We start from the raw sequence: 25,161 nt of genomic DNA, 5'->3' as shown, positions 1-25,161 counted from the left end.
ATCAGGGGCGCTTGGGTGGCTCAGTCATTAAGCATCTGCCTTCGGCTCAGGTCATGATCTTGGGGTCCTAGGATCAAGCCCAGCATTGGGCTCCCTGCTCAGCAGGGAGTCTACTTCTCCCTCGCCTTCTTCCTCCGCCCCTCCTCCCCGCTCCCTCTGCCCCTCCTCCCGGCTCATGCATGCTCTCTCCAATAAATAAAATCTTTAAAAAATAAAATAAAATTAGTCATTTAAGAGTCAACAGGTACAGTTCATGTATTTTTAAAAATGTCACAATTCTCCCCTAACCTCAACTCTCCATTAACATTAATAAGTTCATACTATTGAAAACCACATAAATTAACCTTATTTTATTGCTAAAATAAAAACATAAAATTGGTAGATTGCACCCCCACCCCCTTGTTACTAATGTAAGAAGGACTTTTACATCACTCTGAGAGCTCTCCTTTGGCCATCATAACTGTTAGCTCTCAACTAATAATAATGCTTAGAGACATTTTATTTTTGTGTTAATACAGATTTTGATGCACTCATTTGCAATTTCCTCTTCTACCTAGTCATGGACAAAAATTTGAAAAGTGACTCAAAACATGAAAGTAATTCAAAATGGCCACAAAGATAGGCTGTGGATTATGTATAATTCCCTGCATGTCAGCTGTAATTTTAACTCTTTCTCTCTCAGGAACTCATATTGGAACGCATATGAGAAAGTGATTTTCAAATCACTCATAAACATGTGTGTGTGTGTGTGTATACAAACATGTACATACATAAATAATTCAAGACCTTGGTGATTTATTATGGTAAATTATTTGTGATCACTTCATATCAGAACATGACACACAAATGTGTTATTTCACTGAGGTTGCAATACACAAAAAACAAAACCCCTCCGGATCATTCAAGTCTTAGTTCTTGAGACTCCTAGCACTAAATTCATATTTGTTTTTTTTTCTTAAAGATTTTATTTATTTATTTGACAGAGAGAGACACAGAGAGAGAGGGAACACAAGCAGGGGGAGTGGGAGAGGGAGAAGCAGGCTTCCCGCGGAGCAGGGAGCCCGATGTGGGGCTCTATCCCAGGACCCTAGGATCACGACCTAAGCCGAAGGCAGACGCTTAACGACTGAGCCACCCAGGCGCCCCTGAATTCATATTTATACCAGTTGTTCACGGAACAATCTTTGAAGTAAAAATATGTGGAAGAAAAAATTTTATAGACTTAACATTTAACTTTTAATATGCTACTGAACTGTAACAAACATGTGGAAATACTGCTTAAGACAGCTGTAGATGAAACAAAGCCAAGTGAGATCCAACAATTATGGCTGGTGTTAAATTGGATGAGACTTCTCTGTTGAAACAGGAGACAAATGCTCTATGGGATTGCATGAAGGCATAGGTGTGAAAAAAAGAAGCAATTATTTTTGCTTTATTTGGCATTGGGCAGGCTTCGGTTGGAACAAACTATATTTAATTTTCATGTCATGCTGTATAAAGAGAAAAAACTTGGAGAGCGTTCAGAGGAGAATAGCAACTGATTAAAGGTTTGTAAAATTAAACATCTGAGAAATTGTGAGAAGAAGTGGGCATGTTCAGTCAAATACAAGACATTCAGGCAGGATGAACAATTACCTACAAGTATATAAAGAGATGGTTCCCAAGCCTGAGGTTTAGGTTAAACAGAAAGTTAAATCACGGGATTAAGAACACAAAACAAAACAAAAACCAGAGCAATGGAAGTTAGAAACTAAATACTGTAAAAACAAACTAAAAAACTTTTAAGAGGGTGCCTGGGTGGCTCAGTCGTTAAGCGACTGCCTTCGGCTCAGGTCATGATCCCAGAGTCCTGGGATCGAGAACCGCATCGGGCTCCCTGCTCGGCGGGAAGCCTGCTTCTCCCTCTCCCACTCCCCCTGCTTGCGTTCCCTCTCTTGCTGTGTCTCCCTCTGTCAAATAAATAAATAAAATATTAAAAAAAAAAAAAACTTTTAAGAAATTGATGAATGGAGCGATCTATAATTTGGGCTTTTGCAAAAATGATTACGAAGACAATTAAATTCAATTTTGTACTTAGTTAAATAGAAATAATTTAGAGGGCGCCTGGGTGGCTTGATCAGTTGGGCATCTGTCTGCCTTTGGCTCAGGTCGTGATCCCGGGGGCCTGGGGCCTGCTCAGCGGGGAGCCTGCTTCTCCCTCTACCTCTGCTGCTTGCCCTGCTTGTATTCTCTCTCTCGCTCACTCTCTCAAATAAATAAATAAAATCTTTTAAAAATAATAAAATAAAATTGGAAATAGAAATAATTTAGAAAGTAGAAAAGCACTCAATGGATTGTATTAAATATAAAAATCTCTAAGCGACATAAGTCAGACAGAGAAGGATAAATCCTATGATTTCACTTACATGTGGAATCTAAAAAATAAAACAAATGAAAAAACAAAACAAAACAGAAACAAACTCATAGACAGGGAGCATACTATTAGTTATCTGAGCTGGGAGAGGCTATTGGGGTGCCAAGCAAAAGAGGTGAAGGGAATTAAGAGATACAAACTTCCAGCTGTAAAATAAGTCAGTCAGGATGGTGCAATGTATAGCACAGGACATAGAGTCAAAAATATTGCAGTGACTTTGTATGGGGACAGATGGCAACTAAATTTATCATGGGAATCCTTTTGTAATGTACTGAATGTATTGAATCACTATGATATACACCTAAAACTAATAGGATATTGTATGTCAGTTATACCTCAATTTAAAAAAAAAGTACAAATCATCAGATCAAGTATGAGGAATATTTTTAAGAAAAAAAAAATGTTGTATTTGGACGTCTTCTTTGGGATCCAGGATAGCAAGAACAGAAAGGAGCTGATAGTAAGTCTTTGCGCTCCTGATTAAGGACAGTTCCTCTGTGTGTGTATGGTGGGGAGGCAGCAAGGTGAGCAGTTTCTCTGACCTCTTGGAAGGGGTGGTTACCAGGAATCCCCATCATGACACAGTGATTCTCTCCAGAGCGGTTCTGAAATGTTAAGCTATTCTGTTTGTCCAGGGGAAATAGTTCTCTCTCTGAAGTATCTTCTGCTTTTTGGAAATCTTGTTGGGCAAAGCATGTACACAAATATTTATTCTCCAGTTTACACTCTTCACCCCCTAAATGCAAAGGGAGAAAGATGAAACTGCAAAGTCTGCACTATCTTCTTTTACTTTAACGCTGTTCTATTAGCCTGATGATAATTTGTTTTTTTAACTTAGAAATGTAGATAATTTAACAATAATCTCATTTAAGTGCTCTAGTTCCCTCTCTGTTAGGCACTTGAACCCTGTGTTTAATACGATTCCGACACCAATTACCATGTGTGTTTTTCCCCACACTAAGCAATTCTCAGACCCCAGCTGGATGTCCTACAGTTCAACTTCATTCTGACTCTATCTACCTGGGATAGCATCACATCCCAGTTAAAGATTCTGACTGGCCAATCAGAGAAAGACAATTATCAAAGGATCTCACTGATATGTGGAATTTGAGAAACAAGGCAGAGGATCATAGGGGAAGAGAGGAAAAAGTGAAACAAGATGAAACCAGAGAGGGAGACAAACCATAAGAGACTCTTAATCTCAGGAAACAAACTGAGGGTTGCTGGAGTGGTGGGGGGTCGAAGAGATGGGGTGGCTGGGTGATGGACATTGGGGAGGGTATGTGCTATGGTGAGCGCTGTGAATTGTGTAAGACTGATGAATCACAGACCTGTATCTCTGAAACAAATAATACATTGTTAATAAAAAAAAATTACCAAAAAAAAAAAAGATTCTGATTGGCAAGACCGCCCACCCCCCCCCCACCACCTTTAGATTCAATCACAAGTCCAGGTTGTTACGTGTGCTTCTGACTGACGAGCTCTAACCTGGAAGGTCCCACAGCCCCGTCACTGGGTTCGATTAATTTGCTAGCGTGGCTCACACTCAGAGAAACGTATTACTTACTGGATCACCAGTTTATTATAAATGGATAGAACTCCTCCAAGGCGCTCTAAGACTTTCCCTCCTCTATGCCAGTTCCACAGCACCTCCCTACAATGCACCCGACAAAAGTTAATGATCAATTCAGTTAATGTGGAATTCTGTTGATTATATCACAAAAGGGCCCAGATCCAAGTTGTAAAAGCAGGCAACACCCGCAGGTGCGCAGGATCTTGGAGGATCCCACACCAGCAGCTCTGGTGATAGGAGAACAACGTGCTATAGGGTTTCAAAGGGCAAAGTCCTGTCAGGACATTCTGATGAAGCTGGCCTACTGAAGACCAAAACAGAGTAGTGATAAAGCAAATATGGTATTTGTTTTGTTTTTTTTTTAAGATTTATTTATTTATTTGAGAGAGCGAGAAAGTACATGAGAGGGGGGAGGGTCAGAGGGAGAAGCAGGCTCCCTGCCGAGCAGGGAGCCCGATGCGGGACTTGATCCAGGGACTCCAGGATCATGACCTGAGCCGAAGGCAGTCGCTCAACCGACTGAGCCACCCAGGCACCCACAAATATGGTATTTGTAACATATTTAACTAATGGTGAGATTCAGGGGAAGAGTGTTAACATGGTGGTTCACTGTACTCATCTTTTCATTTTTAAAAATAAAAAGTTGGGATACTCTGAGTCTTAGTTTCTTGTTTGGGCCTCTTGGTGCTAACCTGGTTTCATTAATCTGTTTTGATGTCTTCCTACCAGTAACTTTCTTTCTTATTTATTTATTTATTTTTATTTTATTATGTTATGTTAATCACCATACATTACATCATTAGTTTTTGATGTAGTGTTCCATGATTCATTGTTTGCGTATAACACCCAGTGCTCCATTCAGTACGTGCCCTCTTTAATACCCATCACCAGGCTAACCCATCCCCCCACCCCCCTCCCCTCTAGAACCCTCCGTTTGTTTCTCAGAGTCCATAGTCTTTCATGGTTCATCTCCCCCTCTGATTTCTCCCCCTTCATCTTTCCCTTCCCGCTATCTTTCTTTTTTAAATATTTATTGAGAGAGAGAGTGCATGCACAGTGGGGAGGAACATGGGGAGAGGGAAAGAGAGACCCAAGCTGACTCCGCACTGAGTGTGAGGCCAATGTGGGGATCGATCTCATAACCCTGAGACTGCAATCTGAGCCAAAACTAAGAGTCGGACACTCAACAGACTGCCCCCCCCAACCACCGAGGCGCCCCCTACTAGTAATTTTCTTGTTGCCATTATGCTATTACTGTGTATGCCTCATGGATAAATCTTCGAGAACTAGAGAAATGTCTTAATGATTGAAAACCAAAATAAATACATCTTATTACAATTTTGGCCAGCAAAATCTTTTTTTTTTTTTTAAGTTATGACTTAATTAGTTAACTCTCTTATTTTTAAAATTTATTGTATTTTATTTTATTATTTCTTTAAAATATTTTATTTGTCCGAGAGAGAAAGAGAGCACAAGCAGGGGGAGCGGCAAGCAGAGGGAGAAGCAGGCTCCCCGCTGAGCAGGGAGCCCGATGCGGGGCTCAATCCCAGCACCCTGGGATCATGACCTGAGCTGAAGGCAGACGCTTAACTGACTGAGCCACCCAGGCATCCCTAAAATTATATTGTATTTTAAATTTGAATATACAATGCCCATGGCTTAAAATTCAATAGATAACAAGACGACCTACAATGGAAACTCCCCTCCCACACCAGTGCCAGCTACTCATGAGGTTCCCTTTCCCAGAGGCAACTAATGCTATCAGTTTTCTGTGGATCCATCTTTCCAGAGACAAAGGAATTTGTTTTAAATTTAATAAAATGATTTGGAAAGTGCCACAGGTGATGAAGGAGAGACTGTTTCCAATGTTATGCCATAAGCATGTTAAATTTCAGCTAATTGATATAAATACACCTGTGTTATATTTTTCACTAGTAAAATAGCCCAGCTTTCCTGCTCACAAAAGATGCTATGCAACACTGGACATCTGATTTTTAAACTGCACGCAATTAGTTTATTTGCTTTACTGCTGGGCTACAGTTTGCACCAACACATCTTGCAAGCAGGAGTCACACTGCTACTTGTAATGGTTCAGGCCAGTAGCAGATCACAGCAGCCTTTAAAAATTCACAGAAAAAATCATCTCTTTCATATGGCATGGCAAAAAATGGTCTCACCATGTGCTTGTTTAAATACTTGAGCAGATTCAAAGTTTTCTGAGAAAAATACAGGCCAAATAATAACCCCGTCTGGTGGCCTCTCTCTGGAGTAATTCCAGAGCAAAGTGAGGCAGAATTTATCTGGACAATAATATACATCAGACTGTAAATTAAAAAAAAATGACTAATGTAATAGTTCTATTTTAAATATATTTATCATCAATTAGAAATTATATCCTTAGTAAATATTTAAACTCATGATAAAAATTTGGGGATGTGAACTTAAAATTGTACAAGAAGGTGTACAGTTTTTCACATTCTCTTGGAGAGATTCACAGTTTTTTGAGGATCATTGTTCTAACCTATAAATATTGAATCCCAACCATTTCTGCCTCTGCAGGGCACATGGAGTGAGTGCTCCATTCTGGGCATTAGAGGGGAAGAACAACTGATGGGGAGGGTGGGGGGAAGGTGGGCAAAATCAGACCCGAGAAGGGTAACTGTGAGGTCTCTGCTTGATGTGACCCCATGAGTACCCTCTCCTGGTGGCCGCGCCTGGTGCTGCTGCCCTTTGTTACAACTCACCATTAGGTCAACAGAGGATGAGATAGCCTCTGAAGTTGAGGGACCTTCAACTTCCAACTGAATTATTTCCAAGTTACTGGAGCAGCTTGGTTCTGCATCAAGACTGACAAAGTCATTGCCTCCTGGGGACATTGTGGCTTTCTCCTTTTTCCTTGACCCCCTTTCCCTTCCCCTTTAAGCCTCTTAGAGTGAGCACGGGCATTGCTGTGTTCTCCCGATTTCACCCACATTTAAAATGAATGTTGACTACCAACTAAGGAAGTTGTTAAACTCGTCTGCCATAGATAGGGAATCTGGTGGAAAGGATATTTTTCCACCCCTGGTTGGATGTCTGTACATTTTCTCCTGAGGTAGATGTCAGGGGACCAGGGACTTGGTTTACAGGCAAAGATGCTAAGCCTCTCTGTCATTTCACTCTCTCATTCTGAGGAGCGATCTCAAGCAGTAATGCAACAGAACTCAACTCATTGTTGTGCAGAGTGCCTAATTTTATTTTTTTGGAGGGGCTTCTCCCACCCTGTTGGCTTTATTTTGATCACCTCCATTTGTGTTCCATGTTCCACATTAGGGTCTGAGTCAGTCTTATGCAGCTGGCCATTCTCTGCAGCCAGGACTCTAGATGCAGACTGTCTGAGGTCTCTGAAGCTTGCTCTGTAGGTATGTTGGCATGGGTCTTGTCTTGGAGTGGTGTCGCCCCATAGCGTCCGCTGGGTCTGGCCTGGCTGCTTTTGGCTCTCAGTCTATGGCAATCGATGAAACTTGTTGGCCCTTCTCGCTCTCTTCTTTCTTCTGGAAGTACTTATAACTTTAGGAGAGTATTTTTTTCTTGAACTCATGTGAAGTGATCTTTTTACCTTTTTGTAGATCTTTAGCACCTGGTAAGGCAACACGGTGAGCCCAGAGGGCACTGAGTTGGGAGGAGGGAATGGGGGCTGGGTGGAAAGTGGGGAGCTAAGGAGGAGGTTTGTGCCAGGCAGAGGCAGGATTATCTGGGGAGGGAATGGAGGGGGAGAAAACATAAATGAGGAAGAAGAGAGCTTGGGCAGGATCATCTGACCTTGCTAGCGCCTCTTGATCTGGATCGAGAGGGGTTCTTCCTCTTCCTCCGCCGCTTGGTGTTTGTGGTTTGTGGCTCCCATGATTTCTCTGCCACTTTTGCCATGGTGCAGCCTCTCAGGTGTCTACCCCAGGATTCCTGTCCTCTGTATATATACCTCTCCTGGGACAATGAGGATTCACACCCCCTCAGCTTTGTTTGGTCAGCTGGGCCCTCACCACAGCCAGTGGTGGCCACGGGGAGCTTAGACATCACAAAGGACCACTCCTGAGGGGTGGGGTGGGGGGGCTGGGTCGGCTAAGATGCACTAGTTGGAAAAGGCAACTGCTAAGGAGCCTTCTTACCCTGACGTGCCACTCCTCTTTGTCTCTCCACGTTCAATTCTGGTTGTACACACGACAGAGAGTGGTGCTTCCCCAAGTCGTTCCCCATGGTTCATTCTACAGGCTCCCACTCTTTACAGTTACCTAGTATTTTTGAAACATCTCACCTAAAATCAGCTAGATAGAGGTATGACAGCCTGCTTTGAAGAACCTAGGAATTAGGGAATTAGGGGACAGTGTTTGAGGCATGATGTCCTTCACTGTCCGGTCAGACAAGAAGGCTGTGAAATATAAGTCAGGGCCAGGTGAGTGTGTGTGCATGTGTATGCACTAGGATGACTCATTCACAGGAAATAAGATTAAATTTAGGAATATATTTGTTTACATATATTATATATGGTTATCTTTTGGAGATCAGATGAAAATCTTTGGAATAACATCTCCAAAGGGGCAGGAAGTTTAACTTCAAATTTTGGGGATGGCAGAGAAGCAGAGATCAGAAGTAGAAGCTTACTTCCAAACCAGAGCTCACTTTTCTCCACATCTGCACCTATCCTCTCTGTGAGCAGCAGGAATGACATCTACAGAGATGGAAAGTATATGAGTGGTTAACTAGGGCTGGCAGAAGAGTAGGGGAAATAAGGAGTGACTGCTAATGGGTGTGTGGTTTCTTTCTGGGGTGATGAAAAAGTTCTGAAATTAGATTGTGGTAATGGTTGCACAACTTTGTAAATATGCTAAAAACCACTGATTTGTAAAAAAAAAAAAAAAAATACTGGGGTGTGATTTAGTTATATTAAAATATGATTGTAACTACAAAGGGAGAAGAAACCAGGCGAGGGCTAAAGCTCTAGACCTCAAATGGATACCTGATGCTATGAAATTTGAAACTTGAGGCCTGCGGTACTCAGTAAATATCTCTGACTTGAATGAATGAATAAATGTATTAAAAAAATGGATCACTGGGTTTGTGTTAGTGTGGTACGATTATAGATGCTTACTTTTCTCTGTTTTCCAAATTTGATATGCTTGTACAGCCGACCATACATGTCGTGTTACTGTTTCTAGCACAAGCTGGCTCATTGACAGTGCATATTTAGCTCTTCTCCTACAAGAAGTCCCAATATAATGATAATAAAGGCATTTTTAATTTTTTTTTAGATTTTATTTATTTATTTGAGAAAGAGACAGCGTGCGTACCAGGGGTCGGGGTAGAGCAGAGGGAAAGGGACAAGCAGACTCCCTCCTGAGCGTAGAGCCCAAACCATGTCTCCAATCCACAACCCTGATATCATGACCTGAGCTGAAACCAAGAGTCAGATACTTAACCGAATGCACCACCCAGGCACCCCTAAAGGAATTTTTTTTTTTAAAAGGTGTAAAACTACAACATGAAGAGTATGGCACAGAGGTTACATTTCTGGAAGAGAAGAATAGCTCCTGAAGAAAGAGGGCAGGAGAGAGTATAGTACAGAATATGCTGAGGGAGAACACAGCCACTCCTTTCTACAGAACCCAGGAGTATCTCAGGATTGGGAAGCATCAGGTTATATCAAGGTCAAGGATGTGAGAGGGTGGGCATCCTAGAACTCAAAGGGAGGATCTAGATAACTTTCTACCAGTTCTGTAAGTGACCTAAGATTGGAGAAGGAGAAGAGATGGCGGCAATGATATGCTTTTTAATTATTTTGGCTATTATTATTATTATTATTCCAGCAGAGGCCTGCCCACCCGGAACCTGAGGTTCCCTTAAGATCCAGGAGAATATCGAGGCAATCATGCAGGTGCAGACTGAGTTGCCTCATTGAAAAGGCTGCAGCGACTGGCAAATCTTAAGACAAAACCTGCCTTCATATGGGGCACTTTGTCCTCTGCATCTTTTAAGTTTAACTCCTGCCCTTGCTTCATTTTCTCTTGCAATAGATTAAAAGATTAAAAGCAGCCCAGGCAGCCATTCCAAAATAAAATCTTAAAATTTGAACAAAAGGGATTAGCCTTATTTACTGAAGTTCTAGAGAGTAGAACTATATACAGGGGGAAGGAATGCGGGGGAAATACTTGGCTCAGTGAAAGAAATAACTGTCTGAAGACTAGGGCAGTACAAAAGTGGGACAGGCTACTTTGTGAGGTAGCAAATCCCGAGTCACTGAGAACCTACGTGCTTGCTAATCAGGGTTATAAAACAATCATCAGCCTCACAGCCCCAGTCAATGTTATTTTTAGTGTATGCTAGGGGAAAAGAGACTTCATTTTTTTTTTTAAGATTTTATTTATCTGAGAGAGAGAGACAGCGAGAGAGGGAACACAAGCAGGGGGAGTGGGAGAGGTAGAAACAGGCTTCCTGTGGAGCAGGGAGCCCGATTTGGGGCTCGATCCCAGGAGCCTGGGATCATGACCTGAGCCGAAGGCAGATGCTTAACAACTGAGCCACCCAGGCCCCCCCCTTTTTTTTAAAGATTTATTTATTTTAGTGAGAGAGAAGTGCATGGCGGAGAGGGGCAGAGGGAAAGGGAGAGAGAGATGATTTCAAGCGACTCCCTGCTGAGCACGAAGCTCAATGTGGGGCTTGATCCCACAACCCTGAGCTCATGACCTGAGCCGAAACCAAGAGGCCACTGCTTAACTGACTGCACTACCCAGGTGCCCCTTATTTTTACTTTTTTCATTAGGTAGGCTCCAAGCCCAACATGGGACTTAAACTCATAAGATCATGAGATCAAGAGTTGCATGCTCCACCAACTGAGCGAGCCAGGCGCCCCATGAGACTTTGTCTTAACGTTCTTAATTATGCACCAAGCAACTGCTCCTTAGCATCCCAGACACTTCTCCACCAGTCCCTAGGCTCAATTCTGCCGGTCACTGCCCAGAAGGACAGGTAGAGCTTCTATGAAAAGAACTATTTCCTTGCAACTTTGCCAGAGGAGGTGTGAGAGAGGCAAGCCTTCTGGAGGAATAACTATTAGTTTAGTATCATGGTTTTATTTAGCTTAGCAATATTTAAAAAAATGATTTTCCCTTGCTTTTGCTTCTGTGTGTGTGGTAAAATCTCTTCAAAAGAAACACTCATTGGGCATAAACCAAGTCAGTTATGTAGAATAATCTACACTTCTGATCTTCCTGGTGACTTCATTTAAGATGGTCACTCCTTTAGTTATACAAAGACTCAGGAGAAACTCTGAAATTACTTTTTTCAAGGGCTTGATTAAATTCTTAGACAAAGGTTAATTTCTTTCCAGCCTTGGTCTGGGGGTTCGAGGGGCTGTGGGAGTTCTAGGGGTACAAAAATATATATTGGTTACAATCACTTTGCTAAGCTGCTGAAGAGGTGAAGTGGGCAGGAAGTTAAACCCATTGACCTTGGCTCTAATATTCAGTTATTTACTGATTTCTCTGGTCTACCTGTCACTACCGCCACTGTATCACAAACCTGATTTCTCTTCTTTCAGTTTTGGGTTTCCCTTCTTTTACCAAACAATTCCTTACACAGTTGTAAGTGATCTTTATAAAATGTAAATTAGATCCCAATTTTTAACAGGGCTTGGCATGGTCCAGTCCTTTCCTACTTCTTCAACCTCAACTTGTACTCACTAAATCCTAAGTATACAGATACTCATTCAGTTGTAAACAAATATTTCTATAGTGATTGTTATGTAACATACATGTTCTAGACAAAAGAAAAAACATTTTTCCTCAGGGAACTTAAGGTCTCATTCCTTGATGAGCCCAGTACTTTACTGGGTCTCAGGGCCTTTGCACAAGCTATTTTTTTTGCCTAGAATGCTTTCTTTTCACTTCTCATTCCTTTTCTGACTGTTCTATTTAAAGTAGCTTCTTCTCCTCCCACTTAAGAACTCTGTTTATTTCCCTCATAACTTGTATCAGAGTATTATATTACTGCATTTTATTATTATATTATATTATATTTTATATGTGTGTGTGTGTATATATATATATATACATATATATATATTTAGTGTGGGTATGTATGTGTTTGTAATATATTTATCCCATGAGGCCAGGATCATGTTCATTTAGTCTGTCACTGTATACTTAAAACTTAGCATAATGAGCACATGGTAGGGGCTCAAAAAACATTTGATACAAGATTCTGGGTAGTAATATATAGAATTGTTAAATCATTATATTGTACACCTGAAACTAATATAACCCTGTATGTTGATTATACTTCAACAACCACAAAAAAGGAATACAGACTCTGGGTATATTTTTATTGAAAAGATTCACTGATGACCACTTAGAGCCTATTATTTCTATCCTTTTATATGTACATTTTAGAAAAAGGTAGAAAAGTCTGAATTGTAATTTACTGGCAGATTGGCTACCTGACCGATCTTGTTCTTAAAAAATGAGCCATTTGATAAATACCATGAAGGCAAAAACTCTAATTCTGAAAGACTCCACTGCTATCCCCAACTTCTCCATATGGTGCTAGCTTTTGTAACAATCTAAACATATAAAAAGTATATATAGCTCCAAATACTTATCAGCCTACAGCAATATGATTATAAGTCATGAATGAGGAAAAAAAACAAACAAACATGTACCAAACTGGACAAACAGGTTTTTGAGTCTATTAGAGTCCAAAGGTAGCAAAGTGTAGTTAAAATGAATAGCGCAAAAACAAAAACTGTTAAAAGAACAGTGGTGGAAGCTGGAAAAGGAAGTCCCTTATGAGAAATCTGTTTCTCTGGGACAGTAGACATTATATTCTGGACCAAGTAGCTGTAGGTCACAGACTGCCGTGCTGGTTACAAAGGGGACTGAATTAGAGATGATGGATGGGATTTATAAATGTAGTCCCACCACTGGAAAGCTACACCAAGCACAAGCTCTATGATCATAGGTCAGTAGCATATTTATTATCCTCTTCTATATAAATTCCTTCTCATTCTGCTAGCAAATTACAGTGAATACTGAAAATATATCCACAAAATATAGAACTTTACAAATGGCCAGTCCTCTATGATGGGTAAACTACTAATGCAGTTATGGCATATTGGGCTTCCACATAGACATTTATTTTAAGAAAGCGTTCTGTTACTTTAAAAAGTCTAAAAACTCTTTGTCTAAAGGATGACAGAGCTATTACAAATACATCTGAATTTTCAGAAAAGTAGTACTATTTCAAAATGCTTTAGTTGACTTGCATAAATAACGCCAGAAATGATCAAATATTCCATGGCCTACAAAGACCTAAAATAACAAAAAACCCAAAAATATTTATATATATGTTAATTGCATTAATATGTAAATATATTTTGTGTTAATATATAAACACAATAATTTATTAATATGTTAATTAATATATTACTGACCTGGTTTTTACATTAATATATTAGTTAATATTAAGTAATATAATTAATGTATTGCCGACTTCTGGACTTTGTAGACCCACACACAGGTTCCAAAGACTTACATCTGAGTGTAAGGTGTTACCTCTGGCCTTGAGAACTCTCTCAATCATACTATTTTGGAACCTCAGGCACATGACTAATGTATACCTTGTATAAAAAGGACTGGTTGTCTTTAGCACTTGAAGATTAACACAGCCAGAATAATACATGCATTGCCCACAGTCCTCCTTGCACCAATGATACACTATCAGACTTTTCACAGCTATGAGTTCTGTTGGTAGGACCCTATTTCTGATTTAGGCTCCACCTCTGCATAATGGGGTTCTTAAACATAAATTTTTTCCCCACTAAAACTGTTGAATATCACCACCCTGCTTTGAACTAAAGGTCAAATATTTCCTAATTCCTTCCTACTCTAACATAAACTACACCAAACACAAATGTGAACAGATTCTTTTCCAACTATAATGGCTTTAAGAAATAGAGTAAGTGCTGAGAAGACAAGAAATCTCTTCGAGTTAAAATAAATTATTAAATACAGAGAGTACATACAATAATGTGGACTCTTAAACATAAATCAACTCTTCAATGGCTCTCATTCTCTAACTGGGGTCTCCAAACTTTTTGACCATGCACCATGTATTAGTTTTTGAAAGCCGCCATAACATAGTACCACAAACTGGATGGCTTAAACAATAGAAAATCGGCTCACAGTTTTGGAGGTTAGAATCCATGATTCTGCAGCACGAATGGTTCCTTCTGATGGCAGTGAGGGAAAGATCTGTTTCATGCTTCTCCCACAGCTTCTGAGGGTACACTGGCCATCCTGGACTTCCTTGGCTTGTAGAAGCATCAACCCAATCTCTGCGTTCATCTTCATGTGGCGTGCTCTATTTTATAAGGACACCAGTTATATTGGATTAGGGGCCCACACTACTCTGGTGTGATCTCATTTTAACTAATTACATCTGCAATGACCCTATTTCCAAATAAAGTCATATTCTGAGATACTAGGGGTTAGGACTTCAACATGAATTGTGGGGGGACACAATTCAACCTGTAACATACCATAATACATGCAAATTTACTTATTCATAAATTATTTATATCCACTACTGCATTAAGAATTACATGCATTATAACCCGTTTAATTGGAAAATTTAAAAAGATAAGGCAAAGGTAAATATATAAGTGGTAATATTTTCTTTCTGAACCCTGACAGATTGCCTCACACACTCTCTGGGTTACATACATCTCACCAACTTCAAGGATAAAATCAAGCTCTTTGGCTTACCACACCCAACCCTCTGCCCTCTGCTTACTTTACCTGCCTTGTCTCCTGTCACCCCCAGGGGACATATCTGGCATACCAACCAGTCTGAACTATTTGCAGTTTCCTACATGTGCGAGGCTCATTCTCGGTTCAACGACTCTGCACATGCTCTTTCCTATTTCTGGAATGCCCTCATTCTCTTTGCTTCCTGGAAATACACAGTGAACTCCCAATCATTTTCTTTTTTTTTTTTTTTTTTAATATTTTATTATTTATTTGACAGAGAGAGACACAGCGAGAGAGGGAACACAAGCAGGGGGAGTGGGAGAGGGAGAAGCAGGCCTCCCACTGAGCAGGGAGCCTGATGCGGGGCTCTATCCCAGGACTCTGGGATCAAGACCTGAGCCGAAGGCAGACGCGTAACGACTGAGCCACCCAGGCGCCCCTCCCAATCATTTTCTAAAACTCAGCTCAAATGTCATCTCCTTTGGGAAGCTTTCACTGCGTGCTCTAGGCAGCATGAAGCACTTTCTTGGTGCATGTAGTAGTACCTCGTTCCTGTCTCTATCATGGCAAATCTCTGTTCACATATACATGTTAGGCTGAACTGGTGTTCGACCATTTTCACCTAAAAAAACAAAGCAATTTCATGTGTTTCAACTTAACATTTCACTAGACAGTAAGTCTACTAAAAGCAGGAATTGTGTTTTATCCATTTTTGTATTTCCAGTGCCTAAAACGGAGTTTGGCACAAAATAAGTGCTTAATATATGCTTCTTGAAATTAAGGAAAGTCTTACTTTTAACACCACTAACAGTCCACTTTCAGATATTCCTTTTCAAGAATAGGATAAGTATTGACTTGATCCCTCCTGTAAGAATAACCATTGATTTAAGTTTCATTGGCTTTAGTTTAACAGTATTTTATTTTATTTTTTAAAATATTTTATTTATTTATTTGTCAGAGAGAATGAGAATGAGAGAGGCAGGCGGAGGGAGGGAGAAGCAGGCTCCCCGCTGAGCAAGGAGCCTGATAGGGAACTTGATCCCAGGACCCTGGGATCATGACCTTAGCCGAAGGCAGATGCTTAACCGACTGAGCCACCCAGGTGTCCCTAGTTTAACAGTATTTTAAACCCTTCTTCTCTCCTTTGGCATCTATATGTGTGGCAAATATCCCTTCAAAATAGACATTTAATTTTTAAAAATAGAGAAAAAGAAAGAAGCTACCTAAACATTGTTTTACAACCAACACCAAAGTATTTAATGATTCTACTTTCAAAGTATTTTTATGCTCTCAAATAAAAAAAGTAAATAGTCATAAACAGGAATATAAATAAGACAGCTAAATGAAGACATTAGTTGTGTAAAGTGAATATGACATTTTAAATTCCAATGATTTTTTAGTAAGAGCAAAAATAAATCTAATTTCAGAATTTCAAATTTTTCCTATTATTATTTGGTTTGCAGAAAGCTGTGAGGGGTGCCTGGGTGGTTCAGTTGGTTAAGCATCTGTGAGCAGGAGCTGTATGACAAATCTGAAATGTTTTTGAGACATCCAATGGAACTGATAGTGGCAGTTGAATTTAACAGATAATTCTCTCCCAGTGTCCCCATATCCATATCCATCCTTTATTTTTTTAATTTTTATCTATTTATTTTTAAAATATTTTATTTTTTATTTTGTAAATAACTTTACAAAAAGAGAGTTTCTCCTCTTTGGGACTTAGACTTATGCATCTATGTTGGCAAGGTTGGATACGGCAAACTTTGATCCCAGGTTTTGGGCCTTGGTATTCAAGGTTTCTAAGGACTAGATTTGTACCTTCCTTTTTCTGTCCTCTTTCCCTAATAGATGTAAAACTCCTAGTGACAATAGTATAGAATTTGAATTTTTCATGCATTAAAATTAAATATGGAGGGGCACCTGGATGGCTCAGTTGGTTAAGTGACTGCCTTCAGCTCAGGTCATGATCCCGGAGTCCTGGGAAAGAGTCCCACATCGGGCTCCCAGCTCAGCGGGGAGCCTACTTCTCCCTCTGACCCTCTCCCCTCTCATGCTGTTTCTCTCTCTCTCTCAAATAAATAAATAAATAAAATCTTTAAAAAAAAATTAAATATGGGGGAAAGACCAGGATTAAAATCCTAAGAATAGGAATTACAGGGGCACCTGGCTGGCTCAGTTGGTGGAGCTTGCGACTCGTGGTCTCATGGTTGGGAGTCTGAGCCCCATGTTGGGTGTGGCGATTACTTAAAAATAAAATCTTAAAAAAAAAAAAAAGAATAGGAATTATAATGTAAGCAGATTTAATCACAGCTTGAGTTAGATTTAAAAGTTAAAAAGTGGTTATTTATTTGATGGTTCTTTAACTGTTTAAAGTTACATCTATTTTTCAACCAAAGATAGAGAAGTACTAATTCATCTGAGGGGAATCAAGAGCCAGCACTTGAATCTAAGGCAAGATACATGTTATTTCATGGCCCTGTAAATAAATTATACAGAAAAGCTTTTCAAAGTAAAATCTGTGAAACTAAAATGATGAAATAACTTCGTGACAGTCATAGCTTTGAAATTTCCTGGCTCTAGGTACAGTATTTGCACAAAACTCTTTTCTTCTAACTGTGGGTCATCCCCTTCTCCCCTTGGAATCTGTTAGACCTGCTTCAGGATGTTCAGCTTACCCAGACTTTCTCTGGGCAACTGAATTATAAAGTGTCTCTGGAAGCTGAGGCCACTGTTTCTATAGGTCTGTTGGTCTTCCCTACTCTCTCCCATTCTCACTCCTTCCCCTAGAAATAATCCTGGCCTATTTTTTTTTAGGAGATAAAAGCACCAGTGCCCTAAGGAACACTGCATCTTTTTTGAATGCCTATTTTCTGAATATAGCAATTTCATTAACTGAAACTTCTAAAAAGGCCTGGTCAACGTTTGAATTTAAAATTTTGATGCTTTAGATTTCTGCTTCCCCTTGCAAGATAGGACATACTAGAAAGAAAACTGGTTTAGAGTCAGAATGAATGTGGAATTCCAGTTTAGTTTTGAAAAGGGCCCTGGAAAACTTTTCAAAGCATGGGATGAGGTGAAATGTCCACAAACATGAGGCTTATATGAGGCACTCAGTAAGTATTACACTTCTAGACACAGTGATGATCTGGTAGTGTGGCTGAAACTATGAAGGAGAGAACAGTTATTCTGGAGGCGAAGTGTTCCTGTTCAAGAAGAAAGGAAAGGATATGTGGTAAAGAAAATTCACAAATTGGGTACGGGTTCGTTTTTCAATCCAGACATTCTATGAGTTTATCATTTTTCTTTACACCTCTTTGCCACACCTAGGTTTCATGGTTATAGTATACTTTATCCTCTACCCACCAGTTATTAGCTAAAATAGCTCCTTCTTCCCAGAGAACTGAGTAGGACAACAAAACATGCTTTTCTTTTTAGAGCTTTACAACATTGAATAAGCCTCCTGTCATACATTTTATAGGCTTCCTATCCCTTTCTAAAGTGATGTGATGTCCTTCCATATAAAAGTTCTGGCAGCAAAATTAACTCCAAAAAAAACATTTATGGATGCTTTCTGTTTACTCTATTTGGCTCCTTTTACTCTTTATACTTTCTTCCTGCTTTGTGGTTGCTCCTGGTTCTTCAATGAAGCCTTTAAACTATGGGCCACTCCCTCCCTTAAAATTTTCAACTTCACTTTCCCCTACTTTGCTCTCCTTCCGCTGAACTTGAGTACATACTCAAACTGGAAAGAAGGTTGTGGTTGAGCAAGTGGGTGGCTCATATTTGCTGGAAAACGGTATTACTGGTTAAGAGGTGAGAATTCAACTCACCTAAAATGTTAAATAAAAAAAATATATATATATATATACATACACATATATATATATATATATGGCTGAAAGCTTTCAATCTTGACCAGTTACTGCCCTTTCTTTTTTCCCCTTACCCAAGTTCCAGGCAGGAGAGAAAGGGGGAAGGGAAAATAGGCTAAGCGCCTCTTCCCACCCCTAAAGGAGCTTTCTGAAAACCTTACCCAAAGACTTCCACCACATCACTGGCATCTCCAAAAGTAAGGGAGGTTGGACAGGCTATTTTTTTCTATTTAAGCTAGGCACATTGCAAACTAAATGAAATAAAGGTTCAGGTAGTAAGGAAGAAGAGGGGCAAACATATACTAGCCATCTCTGCCACGGACATGCTGAGCTTGAGGTGTTTTTGACATATATGTGGAAGATGAGTAGTTACGTCACAAACACAGAGGAGCAATCAGGTTTAGAGATGTCCACTGGGGAGCTGTTACTATAAAACCAATTTATTGAAGTTATGGCATTTTGAGATTGGCCAGAAAAAAGAATAATGTGACGGGGGGAAAAAAGGGTCCTTGAATTGAAACTTGAGGGCTTCCACCATTAACAATGCTTGAGGAGAGGAGAAATCTGTAAAATATTGTGAGCAGGAGCTGTATGATAAATCTGAAATGTTTTTGAGACATCCAATGGAACTGATAGTGGCAGTTGAATTTAACAGATAATTCTCTCCCAGTGTCCCCATATCCATCCTTTATTTTTTTAATTTTTATCTATTTATTTTTAAAATATTTTATTGTTAAGTAATCTCTATACCCAACGTGGGGCTAGAACTTACAACTCTGAGATCAAGAGTCATGTTCTACCAACTAAACCAGCCAGGCGCCCCCATTCTTTATTTTTTTAAAAATATTTTATATTGGATACTATATGGCTAACTAAATGCTATTTAGGTGCTTTAATTTTTTTCTTGTAATTCTAATAATAATTGAATGCCTTTTATTTTTTTAACCACAGTTATTTTAATTATTTCCATATGCAACACTCCTATTTACAACTATAATATATTTCAACCCTGGGATCTCAAATGGTTCTTTTCTACTTCCTATATTTAATGATTATAATCAGGGTGAGGGAAGGGATTTACATAATCATTACAGAGCCCAGTGTTGGCATGCCAGAGAAATTGATGATGAATCTATGGTTCAGTGGGTTCTTATCATATATGTATACATGGACTTCAAACTTGACAGAAATCTTATTTGCTAATAGAAAGGGCAATAATGTAATGTCATGCAGCTTCGTAAATTTCCTTTTCTGAAGTTAATTCCAATACTTCTTTTAACAGGGTTATGTTTGGACAGATGCAATGTTGATCTAAAAGCTTTTGACTCCAATAGTACAACAGAAGGTTTTCAGATGAATATAGAGACTAGCTTTAGATACTATGTTTTGTTCTACTTTATTAATAGAGTTCTTTTTGAAATTTATTCAGAGTTGCTTAACTCCAGGTTCTGAAGACAGCTATCAAAGAATCAAACTGACCCTCTGACTCCTGTCACTACCTCATCTATTACCCAAACAGACCTTTCTTCCTAAAGGACAGGAATTCTTTTTTTTTTTTTTTTTTTAGATTTATTTATTTATTTGAGAGAGAGAAAGAATGAGAAAGCAAGCAGGAGTGGGGTGAGGGGCAGAGGGGGAAGCAGACTCCGTGCTGAGCAGGGAGCCTGGTGTGGGGCTCAATCCCAGAACTCCGGGATCATGACCTGAGCCGAAGGCAAACACTTAACCAACTGAGCCACCCAGTCTCCCTTAAAGGACAGGATTTTATCAGTGTTTTTCTTATAGCCTTGACCATCCCTATGGAGGCATAATACCACATAAAATCTCATGCTATAAACTTGGTGTTGTTTTACCTATTCAGATCTGCAGCTGGAGCTATTCTGTACCTTTGGGGAAAAAGCTATAGAATGGCATTCTAGTTGTATGAATTTTCTTTCTTCTTTTTTTTTTTTAAATTAAAAAAAATGTTTGCTTTAAGTAGGCTCTACACCCAGTGTGGGTCTTGAACTCACAACCCTGAGATTAAGGGTCTCATGCTCTATGGACTAAGCCAGCCACGCCCCTAGTTGTACTAATTTTCAATGTATCTATGTAAAAATACACTAAGAAACAGTGACCATGACTGAAACCCACATGCAGTCATAACTTGGTTCGTTAGAAAGCTAAAATTTTGACTTTTTTTTGGTGGATATACCTTTGCTATTCTATCAGTTTCTGGTGAAAACAATTACATTGGCAAATCATAATACAGGCTAAGTCACTGACTGATTTATCGATACTGATATATCCAATAAACACCTGTTGAGTGTTTAATGTATACAAGGCATTTTACTAGATTCAACAGATACATAGGTGAATAAGAGTGAATAAAAAAGTCCTTATGGAGCTTACTATTTACTGAGGGAGACGGACGATAAAAAGTAAAGAAATAATTGTAAAATAATTACAGTGATATGTGTTCCGAAAGAAAGTACTATGATAGAGAATAATGAAAAGAGAGCCACCTAAGAATGGTCAAGGAAGGCCTTATGACATCTGTAAGAAGAGAGAGTTGTGGGTGGGCAGAAGGAAGCATTCCAGGTAGGGAAAACAGCTTGGGCAAAGGGTCTCAGACAGGATGGGCATGATCAAGGAACAGAGAGAATGCTAGTGTGGCTGATGCAGCATGAGCAAAGAGGAGTGTGGCATGAGATGCTCAACAATCTTTTCACATGGTCTAAAGGTGGAAATCAAAATCCTACAGCAAGAGTCTGCAAACTATGTCTTGCAGGTCAAATCTAGCCTGCTTCCTAATTTTATGAAGTTTTACTGGGACACAGTTGCACCCATTTCTTTACATGCTGTCTATGGCTGCTTTTCGGCAACAAGCAGTAGTTGCTAGGAAGACCATGTGGTTGGCAAAGCCTAAAATATTTACTACCTGACCCTTTAAAAACAAGTTTGCTGGCCCCTGTACTAGATGTGGACTAAATTAGAATTGACAAAGTGTAGTTGAAAAGGTCAGGCTTTCCTAAAGCACAGAACCACTCTTCACAAGTGATAACTCAAGTCAGAAAGACACATAAAAATGAGCAGGTCAATGTGGTAGAGGCAGGACTTTGAGATGTCCAAGCCAGATGGGTAAAAGAGATGTCTTTAAGGTTCGTACAGGGTTTTATAAAGCACAAGGACCTTTATCCAAGAGTGTCTGGAATGTGGACAAGGCCAGAGGATAGTATACCTGTAGAGTGAAAAAGAGTGAAAACGTAGTTCAGCTCAGGAATACTGGAGGGCATCATGTATAGAGAAAGCAGATTCTAAGACGTGCAGAGGGCAGCTTGAAGCACTGCTAACAAACACTTATTATGGATGGAAGTCTGAGTATAAGTTGACCCGTGAACAACGCAGGGGTTAGGGGTGCTGTGCACAAAGATCTGCATACAACCTTTGACTCCCCCAAAACTTAACTACTAATAGCCTACCATTGACCAGAAGCCTTAACAGTAAGTCAATTAACACATTTTTTGTATATTGTATTATATATTGTATTCTTATAAAAAAATAAGCTGGAAAAAAAACTGTTATGAAGAAAATCATAAGATAGAGAAAATACATTTCGAGTATTGTATTTATTGAAAAAATCCTCATGTAAGTGGACCCACGCAGTTGACACTTGCGCTGTTCAAGGACCACTTTTATTTGCTTAGCATCCATTCCAGCAACTGACAAAGGTAGGGCTGTGGATTAACAAACAAACAAAACTCTCAAAAGGTACCTGACCCAAACTAAGCTCTTCTTTTCTAGATCAGAAGTCAGACTGGGTTACAATGACCCACAGATAAATTCTGTTTGGCTTACACAGCTTCTTAGGAAACTTCACATTAGAAAAAAATCTACATATTTAGCAGGTAGGTCCACTTCATTTTCATATGGGAACAATCAGCTAGAGCTGAGAAGCAAATGTACCTTGCAGATAAAGCATGTATTCCCAGTTTTCCATAGTCCTCACCACTTCCTATTATATTACATTCATCCTGCCTTATTTTTATTACTTTTTAGCCTTCCAAAACCATTTCGCATTCAAGTTTGTAACCCCGGGTCCCCTCTTACCACAAAGATCACAAACCTGCACTTTATACACTTATTTTCAACATACATTTACTGAGCACTGACTATATCCCAGATACTCTGCACACAAACATAAATACTGCATTATCCCTACCATAGAGGAGCTCACAGGCTAGAAGCAGAGACCAGTGTGTTAAATGATCCTATGCAGAATGATGATGGTGCAAAGGCATGATCAATTTTGACTGACAAGTCAGGAGCACCACACAAGGGAGATTTTTGAACTAAATCTTGAAGGGTAAACAGACCTTTAGTATTGTATTCCAGGCAGAGGAAAGAGAATGCACACAGGGACATGGAGTACAACTCTTTTGGCAATTACAATGGTTCAGAATAGATGAAAGAGAGGGAAGCTGTAGGAGAATGAGAAAGATAGGATTGCTGGGGTTATATATCAAGAATGGCTTATATCTACACTAAAAAGTGTGACTTTTATTCCATATGCAAAAGGGAATTACTGAAGAGACTGAAGCATACTCAGGTTTACATTTTAGAAATACAATTCTGGTAGCAGCATGGAGGACAGTTTAGAAGATGGAAGACTGAAGGCAGAGAGACCAGTCAGTAAGGAAATCATTGACAAAACTCAAGCGGACTTGAGGCCTGAAGGCAAGAAGCAGCAGCGAGAATGAAGAGAAACTGACTAGAGATAGTAACTGATTGAATGTAGAGGAGGAGGGAAAAAAAGAAGTCAAAGAAGATTCCCAGTTTGTAGCTTGAATGATAAGGAATGTAGGAGATGACACATGGGAAGATGGAAATGGGTGGCATGAACTCTGAGGTGCTTGTGGTTACAAAGGTGGTGACGTCCACTGGGCATCTGGATAAGAGTCAGTAATCAGGTACAAGGTTAAGGCAGGAGGGAACTTGGGAAGTGTCAGCATTTATGAGCTATCAGAAGACACTGTGATGCATAATATCACACAGAAGTGTGCAAAGTGAGATCAAGAGCAGTGACATACACCTAAGAACCACCAACACTTAAATGGAAAAGAGGGAGCCAATGCTCAGGAGGCTGGATACGAAGAGCAGGTAGAGGGGTTACCAGCAGCATAGAGATGAAGAGGATTAGAGTGTGAGGAACTGAGATGCTAGCAAATGTTTGGTACCAATTACATACCACAGGCTCTAGGTTAGATAGGATAGTGAAGAAAGTACAAAAAGGATAGATTAGTGCAGGGCTATCAGCTCTACTGAGAAAATTAAAAAGGGACATCTGGTTAAATTTGAATTTTTTTTTTTTTGTTTAGATTTTAATTTATTTGAGAGGGAGAGTGCACAGCGTGGGGGGAGGGGCGGAGGGACAGAGGGAGAGGGAGAAGCAGGCTCCCTGCTAAGCAGTGAGCCCAATGCTGGGCTTGATCCCAGGACCCCAGGATCATGACTTGAGCTGAAGGCAGATGCTTAACTGACTGAGCCACCCAGGAGCTCCTAAATTTGAATTTCACATAAACAAAGAATATATTTTTTTAGTATAAATATGTCCCAAATACTGTATGGGGCATACTTAGACTAAAAATTTATTCATTGTTTATCTCAAATTCAAATTTAACTGGGTGTCCTGTATTTTATTTGGCAATCATAATTAGGTGAAAAAGAAAGATTTAGAGTCTGGGAGTTCTCCTGAGGTCAAAGGACAAGGGCATGGTATAGAGGAGTGAGGACCCTGAATATTAAAGCATTGTAGTTTAGGATTTCAGAGATGGAAGGGTGATGAAAAGGATCAAGGAAGGTCCACTGGAATTTGTGACTGAAATGGAATGGAAATGCAAGTCCAAGAAGAAACAGAGGCAAGAATATTTGGTGGCTCATTAGCATGGACACTGAGGTCAGTTAAAATGTTGGCTGAAGGGTAGAGGGGATGAACATGAGCAAAGTATGAAAGTCGTCATTAAGTGTGGCAAAATCACCAGCAAGTCAGTGGAGGATGGTACAGTCATAACACAAAAATTTGATAGAAGGGAGGGCTTTTGGCATGATATTGAAAGAGTAATAATAACTTGAAATTCTGTGATGTAGAACTGGGGAAGTGATCCCCAGCTCAGAGAGAAGGAACAACTTTCAAATGTACAGACTGTGTCCTCAGAGTTTCAAACAAGATGGAAAAGCAGGATATATGGTAGTATGTTTTCAATAGAGCTGTTGTTATAGAGAAGGGAATGAAAAGGGATGGGAGAGATTATCAGTGAGCTGACAACAACAACCAAAAGCGAAAGAAATGGGGATAAAGAGAACAGGAACAAACAAGGTAAGAATCTAGTCTTGATGGAGAAGAAAAGGTAGGCTTTTCCAAACAACTGAGACTTGGCTTGAGCTGAGATCCAAAAGATGTGCTTTCTCATAGGCACCTCATGTTCATCAGGTCCAAGGTCAAGGAGTAGCCCAAACTTGTCACGGTTCCAATGTTTCCTAGGGCAG

General features: G+C 39.7%; 1 protein-coding gene across 7 annotated transcripts in view; it reads right to left on the bottom strand.

Moving 5' to 3' along the window:
- LOC145716378 (uncharacterized) overlaps positions 1-25,161 on the bottom strand; it is a 116,958-nt gene that overhangs the window by 88,677 nt on the left and 3,120 nt on the right. For 5 of the 7 annotated variants that reach the window (XR_014139009.1, XR_014139010.1, XM_081799665.1 and 2 more), the window contains exon 2: positions 14,198-14,375. Coding sequence is in view for 3 of the 7 variants with exons in the window: in XM_081799665.1 (XP_081655791.1) it covers positions 14,198-14,365 (168 nt within the window). In the remaining 4 variants the exon portion in view is untranslated. Of the gene's footprint in view, positions 1-3,016; positions 3,150-4,531; positions 8,692-14,197; positions 14,376-25,161 lie in introns of those variants that run through there. The other 2 variants (XR_014139011.1, XR_014139012.1) reach the window with 2 other exon arrangements.

The sequence above is a fragment of the Leptonychotes weddellii genome, chromosome 12 (assembly GCF_054177405.1).
Source record: "Leptonychotes weddellii isolate Sample4059 chromosome 12, ASM5417740v2, whole genome shotgun sequence".
Classification (NCBI taxonomy): domain Eukaryota; kingdom Metazoa; phylum Chordata; class Mammalia; order Carnivora; family Phocidae; genus Leptonychotes; species Leptonychotes weddellii.
The sequence above is the reverse complement of the archived record's forward strand: the minus strand, read 5'-3'. Positions and strand labels throughout refer to the sequence as shown.